Raw genomic sequence first — 20,429 nt, 5'->3', positions numbered from 1 at the left:
GACTACAAGTAACCTACAAAGTTTTTTCACTGGTTTTTAAGATCTCATGACCAGAGGTGATAGGCCATTATTACTTTAAATACATGTAACTTAATAATTCATAACTTGAAAAATGGAGACATTATACACATACTGTATCAAGAGTGGGGATTATTATTTCTCCCACGTATTTACACCTTTGGATTTTCAAAATGACCATCACCATGCTGTAAGAAATGTACTTTACGATAGTCAAAAATTGCATTCCTCTGGATTACACGTTTGCAGAACATCTGAATAATGTACAGAGTGAAATTACCCATACGGATATGCTGAGATAAGGAGAGTTTTCAGAGTGACCAAGCAATTTGATTTATTGATACATTAATACAGACATTATTGATACATCATTATAATGTTAAACTATGTGTATCACATAAATTCTCAGAGAACTTAACATTTCTGCCATCTTAAAATAGTTTTAGTCTGTCTCTTATACAGTATTACTGTAAACAAATAATAAATGTGTATTATAAAAATATGTGTGATAGACAAACCATTTGTATTAAATAACACTGGTTTATTAATATTATACATTTCAAGCTATTTTATATAAGCAAATATATAGTTATAAATATATATCTGAATATTTATATCTATTTACTGTAAAATTTAAGTTATTTAATATCTTATATGAATACATGTGAAATACATATATAAGTGATAAATATATATACGTCAAGTATATGAAACACGTTTATAGAAGTTACATTTACTGTGTTAGTCAGAATGCCTTTAAATATAAATTTCTGAAATCACTTACAAACTATCTGAGAAAGAAATTTTCTATGGGTACTCATCCCTCAGATATCTATTTTTTATTTTTGAGATGTAAAAATTAACAACTAAACTTTAATGATGTAGATAAATTATCTTTCATATGAAGTATCAAAATATGTGTATTGTAATATAAATTTACAATAATTTCATATATATATGTGTATATATATATACATATATATATGCCTGAATCAATTATAGTATACACTGACTTTGAGATTTTTCCCCTTTCTTCTCATATCTCAAGGTTATGCAAAGTAACACACATCCTATGCAAAGTACCATAAACTGGCCTCGTCAGATGTTGGTTTTACTGTTAGAAGACCATGTATAATTAGGTGCGCTGTGACATATCTTTGAGAAGCCCTAAACATTTTCAAGAATCCTAAGTCCAGCGTCCTTGAATTTGCAGGAGACTGAAGCAGAAGTTACAGGCTGTAAGACCTCAACCTGAGGCTGCTTCGTCCCTGAGTGATGGTCACCCTGCATCTGTGGGAGCCAGGACAGGTGCACAGAGGCATCTCTGGTGCCTGCCCATGTACATCCAAGTGCCGGAAGATGGGAGGAGTCAGGCCTGTAGGCTCTGGCATAAATTTCCATGCTGCTGATTTTGCAGAGGTCATTGAGACTGGTTTTATACTAGCATATTCTTATTTTTCATTTTATTTGAGTACTGAATAAATATCTTGGTTTAATTTGAAGATACATAAGGAAAGTACTCCCACTTTGAACATTTGCTGCCATAGTAATTTTAGCAGTTGGAAGGGTAATTACTCATATCATAGCTCTTCTAAGAACTTCTTGTTTTCTCCCCTGGCAGAAAAACAATCTAGAAGAGGCAATGTTAAAGAAAAAAATAAGTCTTAATAGTGAGAGAATTTGGAGTTTTTAAAATGACCTGGACCGTAAGATCGCTGCAGATAGTGCTCGAATAATGTTAGAAAAATGGGAGGTTTTCAGTGACAGCCAAATCATCCTTATTTGTTGTGCGGTTGAGAACCATTAACATTTTTGAAAGTTCCTCGATAATGTTTTTATTACTATATAATATTTTATTACGCAAGAAGCTAAACTATATTTTATTTTTAAATGTTTACTTGTTTATTTTGAGAGAGAGAAAGAGAGTGTGCATGGGGGAGGGGCAGAGAGAGGGGGAGAGAGAGAATCCTCGTCAGGCTCTGCTCTGTCAGCACTGTCAGAGCCCGGATGCAGGGCTCGATCCTATGAACTGCAAGATCATGGCCTGAGCCAAAATCGAGAGTTGGATGCTTGACTGACTGAACCACACAGGTGCCCCTAAAATCCCTTTGAAAAATAAGTTGCTGTAAGCTAAGAGCTTGATTTAGGAATAGGCAATAGAACTGGAAATAAGAACATGGCAAACTTAGATCTAAAAGTCATGGTGGTGGGCATTCGGTTACTAGTGTTTTAAAAGTCGGCAAATTAATGCAGTGAGAAAAGAGAGAGAGTCCAGACAAAATGTCTGGCATTATATTAAAGGAAGCATTTGACAAATATAGCTCACACAAGGGGCTTCATGTTCTGTAATTCTGTTGCATAAGAGGTGTTTCCTTGATGATTTAATCTGAGGTCCAAAAAGTACAGATCGAAGCAAGATGTGTTGATAAGTTACTTCTGTGCCAACCCTCCCTTTCAAACCCTAGTGTTGCACTGGTGATAAGACTTCTTTATTCAGATATCATCAATTTGTGTTTTACTTGTCAGTATTTGTGTACTGTTCTGGGATCGAACCAACTGCTGGCAAAGACTGTAAATGTTCATCAGAAACAGAGAAAAGTTACCTTTAATTCTGGTATGCATGTGGAAATATCCCATGTGATACTCAACAAAGTAAGAATAATCCTGTTAGAGCTAAATGAAAGAAATTAGTACAATAGCAAAATGTTGTGGAGGTTTACATTTAGTTAAGTTAGTGGTTTAGTGTTTTGTTTCGTTTTGTTTTAGGAAGAAACAACAGGAATAAGTTTTATTCTTGCCAAGATAAAATTTGCAAATCAAAAAGAGGAAATGCATTAGAAAGTAGGCATTGCTTTGCATTTCAGTAAAGAAATACTGAGTCTGTTAAATGTGGAAGGAACAAATGTCAGTGTTGACTTGTTCCACACTGATTTATGGTAGGAAAGTCTGAAGTTTACAGCACCCCCCAAACACACATGCATGGCATGGGGTGTGTATCATCGAAAGGTCATTGACAGAGGGAAATACTGCTACCAAGGAATTTCAACCAGAATGTGTTCTGTATAACAACATATTTTGTTGTTACGGAACTAAAACCACGTCACCTCTCTGAAGGTGTAAAATGGTTAGAATTAGTCTCAAAATTGATCCATCTGAAACATAGGGAAGTAAGTATCAAAAATAAAAATGTGTTATAACAGATCATAGGAGCAGTGTCACTAAAAAGTCGGATTTTCTTTAAGTGGCTCTTATTTTGGGCTGTTTATTCCCAAGGCTTACAAACTAAATTTTAACTCAAAAGATGGCACCTTACATGAAGATTTGAATCTTCAAGCCAGTCCGTAGCTCTGGTGCTCTAGAGGTGGCTTAGGGCCTCGCGTGGAAAGCGAGTCTGGTCTTTTTACTGCAGGAAGATTGCTACCAGATGGTGTTGGAGCTAGAGCCTCATGGCTCAAAGCATATGGCTCCACATATGTATGTTAGATTGGGAGTATAAATGAAAACACCTTTCTTACTCCACCTTTTGGTGCTTGGTAACTTTTCATTAGAAATGGAATTTTATTATGAAGAATCTTTTAACATTATTTTTTAAAGGCCTTGGTTTAAGTTACAAAGCCCTTAATAAATACGATGTCTCAGTAACTTATTGCAGGAAGTGTAGGGAAAGGAACCTGGATTCTGGAATCTATCAGGTCCCAACTCTGGCCCCGGTTTTCTTTCCTATAAAATGGGCTTAATATTATCACCTCATGGAACGGCTGTATGGATTCAGTCTAAAGAACTCTGTAGGGGCACCTGGGTAGCTCATTCGGTGAAGCATGCTAGTCTTGATTTTGGCTCAGGTCATGATCCCAGGGTCATGAGACTGAGCTCCCTGTTGGGTTTAAGCCTCTGCTCAGCGTGGAGCCTATTTAAGAGTCTCTCTTTCTGTCACTCTGCCCCTCTCCTCTGCTCATGCACACGAGCTCTATGTGTGTGTGTGTGTGTGTAAATGACAGCTGGAGTTTCCGGCTTTAAATTTAAATTATTAAATTTAATTAAATTCCAGATTTAAATTTAAATCATCCTCATCATTGTTATTCTTAGTGTTTTCTTTCTGCTTGTTTCTATTTCAGTAATTGTAATTCTTGTCTCCACTGAGTTATTTGTCTCTGTTTTCTTTAATAACAGAGGTAGTTGTTTATATTTCTTTTGTATTAGTTACTTTTATCTCTATAGCACTGGTCTCACTGTATAGCTTGCTGCAAATAATTCATGTTGAATTTTAATTGACAGTCACAAGGCATGTCCTCAAAGAGCAGGATAATATGGTAGGAAAAGCATCTTCCTCCTACGGAACACACTTCATAGGAGTCTTCATATTGTGAACCGAGATACTTTGAAAAAGGCATTTAAGTATATATACATTAATATAATTTACACATTTTAAATCAAAATTCATTAGAAGTCTTTTACAAACTGCCTAATTTGTATCTGTTCATCCATTTGCATAATTTTACATCTTGCTTTGGTATTAGTTAATGATGGGTGATGAGTCTACCCATTGGATATTTCCAGTTTTGATTTTTATCTCCAAGGTTTTGACTAAAGTTTAATATATTTATTAATATCTGTGGCATGTGTCCCAGGAGATTTGAAAAGATGTAATTCAACAAAATTAGAGTTAAAATGATATTAAACCAAGTAATTCCTCTCTTTTGAAAATGTGTCTCCAAGGCACTGGGGAACCTGCTTGAAGCAGATTGAGCTCCATGACTCTTTCCAGCTTTAAAGCTTCAGTTTTTCGAGAAATTAATTGGTCATGATGTTGATGGGTAGGTAGTTGGGATTTATGGAGCTTATTGTTTACTTGTACGTAACCTGTTTGTCACCATGTCTTTGCCGTCGTTATCCCATTAAAAACCTATCTTTGTTTCGGGAAATCAGCCATATTTTACATTTAGTCCCTCATCACTTTTCTGTTATCTTCTGCCATCTGCAAACCATTCGGGCTTGTCTAATTTATTCTGTGCTCTCACAGAATTCCAAGTAAGTAACCTTTCTTGAATAAATAAGTGACTTTGACATTATCTTTAAAAAGACCCAGAGTGTTTTGATCTGACTTGGATGGGTACTTCCAATTTCTCTCATTTCTTTTTATTACTACTCCACGGGAGAAAAACAGAAAAAGAGGAGATAGAAGTAGACCTCTTTTAAGCATTTATGTTACATTTTAGAGCAGTCTGTTATTCTAGGATAGTGAAATAAGAGCCACACTAAAGCAGACCAGTTCTGATAAAAACAGTGATGGCCATTTACCTTAATGAGCTATTTTCATATGACACAGCAGTGACCATTGTGCTCTGGGGTATATAAGATGTTTCTAAGTGATGATGACAGAAAAAAAAAAAAAAACATGGTGCAAATAATACTCTGCACTGAAGTTTGAGATTATTAAAACTAGAGTCTCTTTGAGAGACTTATTAGTAGACCGCTGCCTACTGCCTGGGGACTCTGCCCTAGCACATGATATAGACTCTGAAGCCATGGGGCTAAAGATAAAAGTAGTGAAGTCAGTCCCCCTTCTCTGTAAGGGATACATTCTCACACTCCCGGTTAATGTCTGAAATCATGATCGGTGCCGAACCCCATATATGCTACGTTACCTCCTAAACGTACGTAGCAATGGTAAAGTCTAATTTTATAAATTAGGCACAGTAATAGACTAACAACAATTACTACTGATAAAATAGAACAATTATAACAATATACTGTAATAAAAGCTATGTGAATATCTCTCTCTCTCCCCCCCCCCAAAATATCTTACTGTCCTGTATTTACCGTTCTTGTGATGATGTGAAGATGATAAAATGCCTATCCGATCAGATGAAATGAGGCGAGTGTCACAGGTGTTGTGACATAGCTTGAGGCTTTAGATCATCTGCTTCTGGACCATGGTTGACCCGGGTAACTGGAACCATAGAAAGTGAAACGTGGATAAAGGGGACTACTCTAGAACCGTCAGACTGATAGAAGTTGATGTGCTGATAGGTCACAGATTTATAACTTGCTGGAATACACACACATACACACCCAGTGGTAAGATACACAGAACATAAAATTTACCATTTTAACCATTGTTAGGTGTACAGTTTTGTGGCATTGCGTACATTCGCATTGTTGTCCATCCATCGCCACCATGATGATCTCCAGATCACCAGACCTCCAAAGAGCCTCACTCCTTCCTGGGATCTTAGATGTTCCTTTGTAACTTCTTGGCCCCAGATACCTGCATGGCTGCAGCCCCTTCGCACTTCACAAATGCAGCAGTCCACCAGCGCCTTCCATGGCTTCTGGCTGCCTTTCCCCATATGAGCTCCAAGGCAGGCGAGACAAAAACCGGTCTCTCATGCAGCCCACAGGCCACAATTTGCAAACAAGCTTCTTTTTGCTTCTCCACCCTCGCGAATGAGGTCAGGAACGAAGGTGCGAAGCAAGGCATGTTAAACCTTCAAGAATTCTCCTCCCCTCATGGATGTGGCTTTTCCTCATTGAGCGTTTGCTTGACTGCTGTTGACTTCTGACTGGTAACCAGAGTTCCTACAAAGTTATTTTATTTCGTCTGTAGTTTTTATTTGATGTTTCCATGGTGGGGTGAGGGCCTGCAACTTCCTGTTCCACCATCTTCCTGATGCCACTGCCCTTCTTGCTGGATCATTTTTAAATGATAGTGAGAAAAACAAATATTGAAATATGAAAGAAAATTTCAGGGGTGAATCCATTTCTCACACCCCACTGCAAAATGAGTATTAGATGATTTAAAAATCTCAATTAAAACCTGTAAGAAATGAAGATTATTTTGGAATGATGAAGTGCTTCCTAAGAATAAATTTATTTAACATATTTTAGTAAGATTTGTACTTAATGAGGGATTACGTCCATATCCCAGTTTCATTCTAACTTAGCAATGAAAACTGAATCTTGCTGTGATTATTGTGATTTTTATGCACAGTTTTAATACTATTCTTAAGGATTTCAGTATCTACCTAGATATATTTTTTCTCATGGAGTCATTTAAAATATATGAGGAGAAAAAATATATATAAATCTATTATATATAGTTAATATTATATATGTATTATAAATATATAAATATCTGAACATAGATTTTATAGATATAGATATAGATAGGTAATGAAACAATCTATTTAAATGGGTTTAAGCTGTAGGAAACACGAGTTACCCAACAGGATGTTAAGGTAGGGTAGGTTCCTGAGTTGGCAAATTTTCTGTCTCAACTATGATATCAAGGGTCCAGGTACTTGGTATATATATATTCTCCTCCATTTATGATATACCCTCCATTCTTGGAACATAGCAATATGGCACCAACAATTCCACATTTGAAATCCAGACACAGAAAGATCCAGAATAAAAACAGAGATGGTCTTTGTTGGCTCACTGGAATGCCTTCCCAGTGGCACAGCTCCAGACTTTCCCTCATGTCTCACTGAACAGAATTGAGTCACAAGCCCCCTGTTGAGCAGATTTGTGGAAAGAAAGAAGGAATTGCCTCGGCTGGATTAGACAACTTAGATAGGGTGGGGTGGGTATTGGAGTGGCAGCTACTCTATCCAATAAGCAAGCACGTCCTTTAAAAACTATTCTGTGATTGTACAACATCCCTGTAGGAGGAAGGCTCCTCATGGAACACATTCAGAAAATACATCAGCATGTTTGTAAAAGAAGAATGATACTCGTTTTTTTTTTAGTCCAATGATAAACATGTTCAATGTTTAAAACACAATAGGTAATTTTATTTAAATTATGTCTCGTCTGGGCATTAACAAATAATCAGTGTCTTCACTTCATCTGTGGAGAGTGGATGAAGGCTTTCTTCTATATAAACTGTGGCATTTTACCCTTCTGTTCTTTTTGTCCCATCATGCTATTAGTTGTGACCTATTGTAAAGTTGAACATAAGGAGAAAATGTATTTTTTAAAATTAAATTTTGACCACGCCAATAGAAGAAGGGCTCAGACTAAAGAATGTTGGCATCCTTTCACTGGATAAGAAGTCTTTATTTTTCAGACATAAGAACAAAGATGTATTTTAATATATCTAACATGTCTTAATTCTAAAATAAATCGCATTTTTAAAGTCATGGTCTAAGAACCAAGCCTGCCTAACGTAAATTTATTCTCTGAGGATTTCCCCAACAGCTAACCAAATTTACAAGAATGTTTCTCTCTATTATAGTGAGTCAAGGAGGCGTTGCGTTGGTCTCTGACATGTGTCCAGATCCCGGGATTCCGGAAAATGGAAGAAGAGCAGGTTCCGACTTCAGGTAGGAGATACAGAAGTTATTTCAAAAGCATGTGATTTTCTAAAATATATATAATTTCAACTTGTTGTCCTTAACTCTGATGTCCTTTTGATTTAAAGATACAACTTCTCAATTATTACGGGGCTCTTATATGTAAGGCATACTGTGTAAAAATCTAAGACAGACTGTGTTTAAAACTTCCACATGGTGTAGAGTTGATGCCTTTCACTATATGAGCAAGTATTAAATATTTAACCCTAAATGAATATAATCAAAATTTGTCTCAAGGGTTTTTTTTTTCCCGGTTTTTCATTAATTACCATCTCCTATTCTAATGCATTTTGGTTAATGTTTAAAAAAATAGATGGGGCAAAAACTTAACTATAGCCTCATAATAATTTCATTCAATTTTTAGAATAATGAATATAAGTGGCAGTCAATGCAATTTATTTCAGAAAATGTTATGATTCACTTTACTAGGATCATGATGAGCTGGAGACTACTTTCCAGTTGTGACATTAATGTAGTGGTGATTGTAATAGTGTATTATAATTATAATGCCATTTATATTTATAATGATTACAATATCATTTCTTTGCATTTTGGAATTCCTTTCCATTAGTTCCAGAAATGTTTGCCAGTTTACAAGATGGATACACATACTGGGAGTAAGCTTCAAAATAAAGAATAAAGGGGGTTGGGAAAAGTGCTTTCCTCCCTTAAAATGTCACCATTTTTGACAGGGAAACAATAAAGATACGTGTAGAGAGCTTGGGCTACCACAGTAAGAGGAAACTGAAACAAAGTCGTGCCACTAGAGAAGGAAGAAGGAGTATTAGTGAAGCTGGAGTAGCAATGGCCATTTGGGGAAATTTTATTTAATTTTAATAATTTACTGATGTATAGTTAACAGGAGTGTTGTATTAGTTTCAAGTGTGCAGTATAATAGTTCACTGATGTTACACATTTCTCAGTACTCCTCCAGATGAGTGGATTCTTGACCCCTTTGTCTGTCTCACCCCTCACTCCCCCGCCTCCGTTCTGGTAACCAACAGCTCTCTCGGTTTCTAAGAGTCTCTTTTTTTGTCTGTTTCTTTCGTTTCCTAAATTCCACATATGAGTGAAAAAGACAAGTAGCGATAGTAATTTTGAAAAGGTTAGAGAAAGAATAAAATTGTCTACAGGCTGGCTGTAATAAAGTTGGTAAAATTATAGACACATATACTTTTTTTTTCCATGAAAAGGAAACAAAGAAAATACACACGATAACAAAATGCGTTTGACTTCCTAGCGGTGTCCGCCTTGTTTGAAGTGGATGGGAGATCATGTGGTTTACAGGTTAAAGATGCAAAGTTTGAGTGTAGCTAGGGGAGCTGGTGTTTCAGTTCAAGTTCCTTTGAAGCAGAGCCTGAGACAGGATTCTTCTTCAAGTGATTTTTTTTTGTTTGGAAAAGCGCTCTTTGGAGAAGGGCAATGGGGGTAACAAGGGGGGCAGAGTGAAAAGCTAAGACGCAGGCTGGTTCTCGCTGCTGAGGAGCTTCAGTCCGAACCCACAGGGACTCTCAGGGGACGGGTCACATCGACCAGCTGGCTCCCCCTCCGGTACCCACCCTCCCTGGCTGCCCATTATTGGCTTCCTTCGTTTGGCTCAAGGAAGTTCTCCAGAGCACGGCTTGGTTGTGGGTATTTGTGAGCGCTCTCAGTGGGTTCTCTGGCAGAGACAGGTGCTGGCTTCCACCAGCAGATAAAATAGCAGTCAGCCGAAGGCACCAGGAATTCTCTTTTGCAAAGCAAGCAGATACACGAAATGTACACATTCTTGCTGGAATCCGTAGAGCTTTTTATGTTTTGAATTCCTTCCTTATCTCAAAAGTGACCTCCTCCACTTGCCCCTTCCCCATTTCACCCTGGAAAAAATGTTCTCCTTGCCTCACTCCCAGAGAACTGTACACGCTCTCCCACGATTCTTCTTCATTATTGTTCACGTGTCCGTTTTCCCCATCCAGCTCACGCTTCTCCAGTGCAGGGATGGTGTTTTATTCACTCCGGCTTCCTCAGTGACTGAAATGGTGCCTGGCCCACTGGCACTCGCGGTATTATTCAAGTGCCCCTTGCGTGTGAGGGAGATTGTCCATCTAGCACTCTGTCATCCCTGAAAATCTTTGCAGGGATCTGGGAACTTCCTTGGTCTGTTTTGGAATAACTAGCTCTGTTTTAAAACATGATGAGTTAAATGCTGTCTGACAATGCCAGGTTCAAATTGTATGCTATGGTAAAAGGAACTAGAGAAACTTGTTTTCTTTTTTAATTTTTTAAAATTTTTATTTATTTTTGAGACAGAGAGAGACAGAACATGAGCAGGGGAGGGGCGGAGAGAGAGGGAGACACAGGATCCGAAGCAGGCTCCAGGCTCTGAGCTGTCAGCACAGAGCCCGACGTGGGGCTCGAACTCACGAACTGTGAGATCGTGACTTGAGCCGAAGTCGGACACTCAACCGACTGAGCCACCCAGGCGCCCCAGAGAAACTTGTTAATCTCCAAAAGTTGACAAGGAGCTCAGAGACATCCGGAGCCGGTATCGGTTCAGCACAAGCCCAGCAATGGAGCATTTTATGAGCATCTTAGATGAATGTGCTGGTATTTACTCTGCTCATTCTTAAAACAGCCTTGTTTCTGAAGAAGAGGTTCAATGTTGGGGTAAACATTAGCCCCTGGGGTTATGTGTGCCTTGGGGACAACCAGTGAAGGAAGGAAAGGAGTTACCATATCTCAGATGAGACATTCACGCTTTCAAATCCTGATTTTCCTGGGGAATCTCTATATTGTTTCCATGTCTCCAAGTTCATGGCAATCGAGTAATATAACAGCAGAGGAAGGGATTTGAAAGAATAAATTTCCTATAGGACTAAATACAAATGTAAATATTTTTGCCATCTATGGACGTGTGTGTGTGTGCGTGCAAAACTGTGATAGTCCAGGGGCCTCTGGGTGGCTCAGTCGGTAAAGCGTCTGACTTTGGCTCAGGTCATGATCTCACGGTCCATGAGTTCGAGCCCCGCATCGGGCCCTGTGCTGACAGCTCAGAGCCTGGAGCCTGTTTCCGATTCTGTGTCTCCCTCTCTCTCTGCCCCTCCCCCACTCATGCTCTGTCTCTCTCTGTCTCAAAAATAAATAAACTTTAAAAAAAATTAAAAAACTGTGATAATCCAGTTATAGTAGCTTTTTCTACACTTCAGAGGACTAGGTCTCTAGATGATGCTCACAACTACAAATAAACAGTTTTCTGTTTTTCTTTCTAATGTGAATGAATTTTGTTTCTTTTCCTTGCCTGAAAGAACTGGCCAGGACCTATCTTATGAGGTTGAATACAAATAGTAAGCCTTTCCTGCTTCATTCAGTGTTTAATGTTTTATTTATTTTTAGTAATCTCTACCCCCATCATGGGGCTCCAACTCATGACCTTGAGATCAAGAGTCACATGCTCTCCCCCAGCCAGGCATCCTCATTCTTGCTTTATTCTTGATCTTTGGTGGAAGGCATTCTGGTTTTCATAATTGAGTGATACTAGCTGTAGGGTTTTTATAGATTATTTTTATCATGCTGAAAAAGCATCCTTCTATTTGTAGTTTGTTGTAGGTTCTTATCATGAATGGATATAGATTTTCTCAAAAGCTTTTTCTAGATCTATTGAGATGATCTTTTCTGTTTAGTTTTTAATATGATTAATTACATTGACTGATTTTTCTTGCATTCTGGGATAAATTAATTTGGTCGTGATGTATCATCCTTTTTATATACTGTTGGCTTTGATTTGCTAATTTTGTTTTAGATTTTTGCATGTATGCTCATGAGAGATATTAGAAAAGACCCCTATGGTCTTTTCTTGTAATTTCTTGATTTTGCTATCAGAGTAATGCTGGTCTCATCAAATTAGTTAGGGAATATTCTGTGCTCTGGAACATCCTGAAAGAATTTGTGTAGAGTTGATAACATTTCTTTCTTCAGTTTTTGAGAGATTTATCAGTGAAGCCATCTGGAGGTGCAATTTTCTAACAAAAAGTTTTTAAATTACAGTACAACTTTTTTTCTACGTACAAACCTGTTCAGGTTCTTACTCTGCTTAAGTAAGTAGCTTTGATAGTTTGCATCTTTCAACGTATTTTTCGGATTTTTATCCAAGTTGTCAAATTTATTTTCATAAAGTTATTCATAATATTTTCTCATTGTCCTTTAAATGAGTAGTGGTGGCAGAATTGCAATTCCTGACCTTGGTAATTGGTGTTTTCTATTTTACCAGACCCACTTGACTTGTGATATGTCAGTGTTATTGATCTTGTCAAAAAAAATGTACATTTGGTGTCACTGATGTTTCTCTATTGGTTTTATTTGTTTCATATTCCATTGAATTCTGCTCTGGTCTTTTATTATTTTCATTCTTCTGATTACAGTGGGATTTATATGCTCTTCATTGTGAAGTTTCTTAAGATTGAAGCTGTGATTTAAGATTCCTTTTTCTTTTCTAATGTGGGTGTTCAGTGCTTTAAATTCTACTCCAAGAATGGATTTACCTGTATCATGTATAAGTAGCATGTTTTCCTTTTCATGCAGTTCAGAATACTTCCTATTTTCCCTTGTGATTACTTGTGTAATCCATGGGTTATATAAAAGTGTTCTATTTAGTTTCCAAATATCTAGGGATTTCCCCAGGTTCTTTGTGGTCAGAGAACATACTTTGTGTGACTTAAATCCTTTTAAATTGACCAAGAATTGTTTTCTGTCCTAGAATATGCTCCATCTTGGTAAGCATTTTACGTGCACTGGCAAGAGTGTATGTTCTGCCATAGTAGGGTGAAATGTTCCCTGAAGGTCTGTTAGATCAAGTTGGATGACAGCATTGGTCAAGTCTTTTGTATCCTCACTGACTTTCTGGCCACTTGTTCTGTTGTTGAGAGAAATATGTTGAAATCTCCTGCTATGATTTTGGGTTTGTCTATTTCTTATAGTTTCATCAGTTTTTGCTTTGGAAAGCTTTGGAAGCTGTGATATTAGTTACGTATGTGTTTGTTGTCTTTTTAATGAATGCATACCTTTGATGTTAGGAAGTGTCCCTCTTTATCTTGGATAGTATTTTTTGCTCTGAAATACACTTTGCTTTGGTCTATCCTAGTCACTCCAGCCTTCTTCTGACATTTGTGAGTACGGTGACACTATATATGTGTTCATACACCTGCTGCTGCATTTAATATGTTCCACTATGTTGTTTTAGCTAAAATGTTTTTAAAAATCCTGCCTCACATATGGTTGAAAAATAAATGAATGTTTGGGGCACCTGGGTGGTTCAGTCGGTTAAACGTCCGACATCGGCTCAGGTCACGATCTCACAGTTCGTGGGTTCGAGCCCCGCCCTTAGACTGTGCTGACAGCACAGAGCCTGGAGCCTGCTTTGGATTCTGTGTCTCCTTCTCTGTCTCTGCCCCTCCCCCGCTCATGCTCTGTCTCTGTCTCTTGAAAGTAATAAATAAACGTTAAAAAATATTTTAAAAAATAACAAATGAATATTTATTGTTTTCCTCCAAGTTTTTATTCCAGTTCTAGTTAGTTAACATACAGTATAATATTTGCTTCAGGTGTAGAATTAGTAATTCATCTCTTCCAGACAACACCCGGCACTCATCACAAGTGCCCTCCTTCATCCCCTTCACCTGTATAACCTGTTCCCCCATGCTTCCGTCCAGTAACCTTCAGTTTGTTCTCTACAGTTAAGAGTCTTTCTCGTATGTGCCACCATGAGTTTGACAGTTTTCCAATGCTTAAATATCTTTCCAATAAGATACATAGACATATATAATAGGTGATACTATAAAAATTGATAAAGGATATTTTTTTTTTAATTTTTTTAAGTTTATTTATTTTGAGAGAGACAGAGACAGTGTAAGCAGGGGAGGGACAGAGAGAGAGGGAGAGAGAGAGAGAATCCCAAGCAGGCTCCATCCGCACTGTCACCACGGAGCCTGACTCGGGGCTGGAACCCGCATACTGTGAGATCATGACCTGAACCAAAGTCAGATGCTTAACGACTGAGCCACCCAGGTGCCCTGATAAATGGTATTTTCTTAAATGTTGGCTGCAACTTGGAATATGGAATCAAAACAATAAACATTTTATACGTCTTTGTCTTAAAAGCCACTGATCTAGCTATCATATTGAAATGTTTTATTCATCCATGATTTTGTACCATCATGCATTGGTCATTTGACAAATCATGATTCTTTGAGTTTTGAGTTCTTCCGAATGTTGATACATTTCACTACACAATGTCAAAAACATTGCATATTTTAATATCTCTCTGTATCTTATTGGAAAAATATTTAAGCATTGGGAAGCTGTCAAGGTCATGATGGCACATACAAATTTTCAGAATTTCTAATTTCTATTAGACCACTTGAATTTTATCATTGGTGACAAATTTTGTAAATTATTTTTCTTTTTTTAAAAATTTTTTTTTCAACGTTTATTTATTTTTGGGACAGAGAGAGACAGAGCATGAACGGGGGAGGGGCAGAGAGAGAGGGAGACACAGAATCGGAAACAGGCTCCAGGCTCTGAGCCATCAGCCCAGAGCCTGACGCGGGGCTCGAACTCACGGACCGCAAGATCATGACCTGGCTGAAGTCGGACGCTTAACTGACTGTGCCACCCAGGCGCCCCTGTAAATTATTTTTCTTAAATAAAAGGCTCATTCAGTAGCCCTCAGTTTGTTCTCTATATTGAAGCGTCTCTTATGGGTTAGGCTTCTTCTCTGTTTTTATGTTATTTTATTTTTCCTTTCATTTCCCTATGTTCATCTGTTTTGTCTCTTAAAATACACATGTGAGTGAAATCTTATTTGTCTTTCTCTGACTTACTTTACTTAGCGTAATATGCTCTAGTTCCATCCATGTAGTTGCAAATACCAAGATTTCATTCTTTTTGATCACTGAGGGATATTCCAGTGTGTGTGTGTGTGTGTGTGTGTGTGTGTGTGTGTGTGTGGACACGTGTATGTACATGCTTTGGATTCTGTGTCTCCGTCTCTCCCTCTTCAGATTCTGTGTCTCCCTCCCTCCCTCTGATAGCTAGATCAATGGCTTTTAAGATAAAGACGTATAAAATATTTATTGTTATGATTCCATATTCCAAGTTGCAGCCAACATTTAAGAAAATACCATTTATCAGGGCATGTATATGTACATGTACATGTGTATATGTATACACACATACACACATACACACACACACACACACACACACACTACTTCTGTATCCACTCCTCAGTCGATGGACACTTGGGCTCTGTAGTTTGGCTATTGATAATGCTGCTGTAAACACTGGGGTCCGGTGCCCCTTTGAATCAGCATGTTTGTATCCTTTGAATAAATACCTAGTAATGCAATCGATGGTTCAAAGGATAGTTCTATTTTTAACTTTTTGAGGAACCTCCATACCCTTTTCTAGAGTGGCTGCACCAGTTTGCATCTGGGGGATGGGCTAAATGGGTGATGGGCCGTAAGGAGGGCATTTGTCGGGATGAGCACTGGGTATTGTATGTAAGTGATGAATCACTAAGTTCTACTCCTGAAACCAGCACTACACTCTGCATTAACTAAATTGAATTTAAATTTTAAAAAAGGAGCTGTAAATAACATGTTTGACAAATACTCAAATGCTATCAATAATAGCTTATTAGTTATTTTTTCAAATAAGTTTCATGAAAATAAAGCAGTTGATTCAGCTCACAATTGAAACAATTTCAACGAGCTTTTTCCTCGAGATCATGTCAGGCTTCAGTATGTACCACAGATGCATAGGTATTCAGTGATCAAGATTTATCAAAAGTAATCATTTTTCCTGCTTCATCAAGGACTTTCTTAAGTGATGCTGGCCTTCCTTTTCCTCCCCCCCTCCTCCCCCCCCCCTCCTCCTCCTCCTCCTCCTCAGTCTTCTCAGTCTTCTCAGTCTTCTCAGTCTCGTGCCTGATGCTATGGCTTCCTTTTGTGTTAGGTCACTGTTGGGTTTGCTCACCATTGCTCTTTTACCATCACTGGACATAGCAACCCATGGGGAAAAAGCATACATCTTTTAGTATTATTATAAAACAGTCTAATATAAAAATATCATACCCTCTGAAAAGGTCTCACTACCCACCTGAGGGATCTGTGGGCCACACCTTGAAACGAGGTACACTACATATGGACGTTGAGTCTATTCAGCCTAAAAATAATTGTTAGAGTCATGTGGAGAAAGGATATATGAACAAAGAAACATGCTATTCAGTTATTTGCTGCGTTGTAACTAAATTAAAAGTCATTGCCATCCCTACTGGTGGTTTAGGACTGTAGTGACCCTGGGCATCCGATGTACCAAGTCTTTATTTCATCGAGTACCTCCACCCAGGCGATGGTAGAATCCATGTGTGTTCGTATGCAGGCTGTAAGACCATGACCATGTAAACATACCTCATGACCATTAAGTGAGGTGATATGTCCTAGGGTCAGCATATAATAAGCTAACTATAAATGCTGGTGTTTTAAAAAGAAGGAGGCTGTTCTTGATTGTTTAAATTCTTTTGGAGACTGTTTTTAATGAAAAGCAATTCAGTTCTTTCTAAATTCATGTAATCAAAACTAATGACTAACATATAATCCAATCTAATGACCAACATTGTCAAGATGAGTGGATGAATTCATTTGTAGTTACCACTGTAATTATATATAATTTGGGGCTTTTTCTGTTTAAAAAATGTTCACTATATTAGGTTGGTAAAATACTCCTCATCTGATTTTATTTATACTATTATTTTTGTTTCTATGGAAATCTTTTTTTTTCCATAGACAATCTAAATATTAACTCCAGTATTATGTAGAAAGAATTATAAATAATTGAAGCCTAAAATTTGAACTTTCCTTATTTGAATTCAAATTCTTTGGGGGACAATTTTCTGATATTTTTTTCCACCCTTGACCACTCCCTAAAAGACAAAGTGCATTCATTAGAACGGAATATTTATGAGTAGATTGATAGAAAAATTTATATATCAGTTTGTAAAGGATGGAGCTGGAGTAGGGTTGGAGAGTTTGTGGATGGATACAGACATCTGTTTCCTATGCTGGTAGGGTAGATACTGTAGGTGCAGACAGATACCGTTATCCCAACTTTTGCAAATATGGCTTTTGAAATTCAGAATGTTAACATGCCACGATGCTATAACTAGTCATGGTCATAGCTGGGACTGGAAACCAGATCTTATTGACTCCAGAGCCTCTCTTGGTCCCAAAGATCTGTAATGAGGAAAATCACATTGACTAAATATCTTCACACCTGTCATGCAGGACCGCCGGATAGGGGTGTGCGGGGTGTGGACACCACTAGTTAGCCATATGAGGAGTCAAGATGTGGTTCACACTTAACCTTGAGCTCACCATTCCAAGCCTTACACCTTAACATGGGGTTACCCTACACTCAGCACAAGGGAATCTTCGTTCTAACTGATAAGAGTGAATGTCATGTTGTAACTTTGCATAAAGGATCCACTTAGACTAACCACGCATGTTACACACTGCTGGGTTAATAGGTTCTTTATAAACATTGTGAAAATATTGTGTATTATATGCAAATATTATATAGCCACATGTTGTACATTCTGTGTCAGTCGTATAAACATTATACACAAAATAAGTATAAATATTATACTTTATATTGTTGCTCCATGTTATAGTGTAGGTTCTTTGTGTGTATTATTTCCAACCCTCAGATCTATTCTTTATAAAATTCTTAATCGCATGTAATAGATGCTGACATTGCATGTAGGGACCCCCGGATTTCCGTAAAACATGGGCTTCCATTTTCTTCCGTGGCTCTCCTTCCTTTTCTTCCGTAAGTGTGACTGTAATTCACCTCCGTGGCAGAAACCCATTTGATAAAGATCCTAAATTTATGCAACCTGTAGTACCCATCCTAAAAGTCCCTCCTCTCCAGCATGACCACTGCTACCCTGCAATTCTTAGCTGTGTTCTTAACCAAATATGGTTTTCCCTGCTACCACACCTAAGCCACCGTGAAAACTTTCCTCGGGTGACAGACGTCTCACAGGCAGATTAGAGCAGGCTAATAAAGAAACTCGAGGAGCTTGAAGACGCAGAACTAGGGGACACTGACATGCCCCATGGTTCTCCCGAGGATTCATTCTTTGTAGGACAGGGTAGTTTTCAGTCATCTCTGCCTTTGCCCAACCGCACAGTTGTCTTCTGTTTGTAGGATAAGGGGTCTTTGCTCTCACTTCGCTTCAACCCATTGTTTCAGCTTCTTCAGCAGAGTTTTTCGTGTCGCATATTTATGTTTCTGTCACGTTAAATGTATGTTCCCATCATGTTGGATTATGAGGCCCTAAAGGAAAGAGGACAGCACAGGATTTATTGATTTTATTTATTACTGTGCCCCACATATGGGAGATACGTTTTTATATTGAATTGGAATAAGGTGATGCTAACAAGACGTCCCTAGGGGTATGCAGTCGTAGCCTAATTCATACCCTGCAGACCCACCAAGTTAGCCACCGTTGGTCAGAGAGAAGGTTGTCAACTTTGATTAAAACATGACCTGTGCTCACAAAGGGAATTTGGGTGTTGGAAGAGTGATAGTTGTACTTAAAAGTAAACACTTCATTTGTGTGGTTGGTGATTATGGAGCACCGTTCAAGTTAGCACCATCTGCTCTTACGTCGTCGCCCGTTTCTCAACAGATCTCAGGTTTAGACACTCTGTGGAGTCAAGGGGCGTCAAGTGGAATTATGTGCCACCCAATGAAAGGAGAAACCGGGGTGCATAAAAGAAAGTTACATAATTGATGAGAAGCAGAACAAAATCTATTACCTAAGTCTCTTGATAAACTGCTGTTTTTTCTAGTACCTTCCACATTCAGCCCCTCTTCCTTTTCTTGTAACACATCAGTAATTCTCTCTCTTTTTTTAAAGGGTGTTTTTCAAATTTTTTAAGTGTTTATTTATTTCTGAGACAGAGACAGACAGAGCATGAGTGGGGGAGGGGCAGAGAGAGAGGGAGACACAGAGTCCAAAACAGGCTCCAGGCTCCGAGCTGTCAGCACAGAGCCCGACGCGGGGCTCGAACTCACGGACCGTGAGATCGTGACCTGAGCCGAAATCGGATGCTTAACCGACTGAGCCACCCAGCTGTTCTCCCTCCTCTCTTTTTGGTGTTCTCACCACTAGTAGTTTTCTTTATGGCTTTAGGATGTTGCTGCAGCAAGCTTTAGGATTTCCCCACTGTAGGTCAGTTTCAGTGACATCAGAGCCACCTGCCTTTTGTTACATGAAAATATAAAGAATTGCATGACCAGCATATAAACCAAGAAACAAATTTGGCATTCTTTTCCTCAAGAATTGCTATTGATTAAGTTCTCTCATGGGCTCAGTTTTTATTAATTTTATTAATTTTAATTACAGTATAATTGGCATACAGTGTTATATCAGTTTCAGGTGTGCAACAATGCAGTGATTCAACAGTTCTTTTTTTATATAAAGTGTATATATTTATTTTGAGAGAGAGAGAGAGAGAGAGAGAGATCATAAGCACGGGAGGGGCAGAGAGGGAGGGAGAGAGAAAGAAAAGAAGGGGAAAAGAAAACTCAGCGTGGAGCCCGAAGTGGGGCTCAAACTCATGGCCCATGAAATCTTGACCTGGGCAGATGATTCAGTAATTCCGTCCATCACCTGGTGCTCATCATAACTGCACTCCTTAACCCCCATCACCTATTTCCCCCCTCCCCCCATACATGTCCTTTCATTGAGTCATTTTTCAGTCATGTTTGAGTAGGGGGAGGGGCAGAGGGAGGAAGAAAGAGAATCCCAAGCAGGCTCCATGCCCAGCACAGAGCTCTATGCGGGGCTCGATCCCACAACCGTGAAATCATGACCTGAGCAGAAGTCAAGAGTCAGACACTCAAGTGACTGAGCCACCCAGGTGCCCCTAGGGCATTTAAAAAAATGTTTATTTATTTTTGTGAGAGAGTACAGGAGCAATGGAGAGAGGGAGACAGAGAATCCCAAGCAGG

The 20,429-nt window shown here is 38.4% G+C and overlaps 1 protein-coding gene across 3 annotated transcripts in view; it reads left to right on the top strand.

Moving 5' to 3' along the window:
* CSMD1 (CUB and Sushi multiple domains 1) overlaps positions 1-20,429 on the top strand; it is a 2,016,427-nt gene that overhangs the window by 1,415,830 nt on the left and 580,168 nt on the right. For all 3 annotated transcript variants that reach the window (XM_045056760.1, XM_045056761.1, XM_045056762.1), the window contains one exon: positions 8,258-8,345. In XM_045056760.1, the coding sequence (XP_044912695.1) occupies positions 8,258-8,345 (88 nt within the window). The remainder of the gene's footprint in view (positions 1-8,257; positions 8,346-20,429) is intronic.

Source organism: Felis catus, chromosome B1 (assembly GCF_018350175.1).
Source record: "Felis catus isolate Fca126 chromosome B1, F.catus_Fca126_mat1.0, whole genome shotgun sequence".
Lineage (NCBI taxonomy): Eukaryota > Metazoa > Chordata > Mammalia > Carnivora > Felidae > Felis > Felis catus.
The sequence above is the reverse complement of the archived record's forward strand: the minus strand, read 5'-3'. Positions and strand labels throughout refer to the sequence as shown.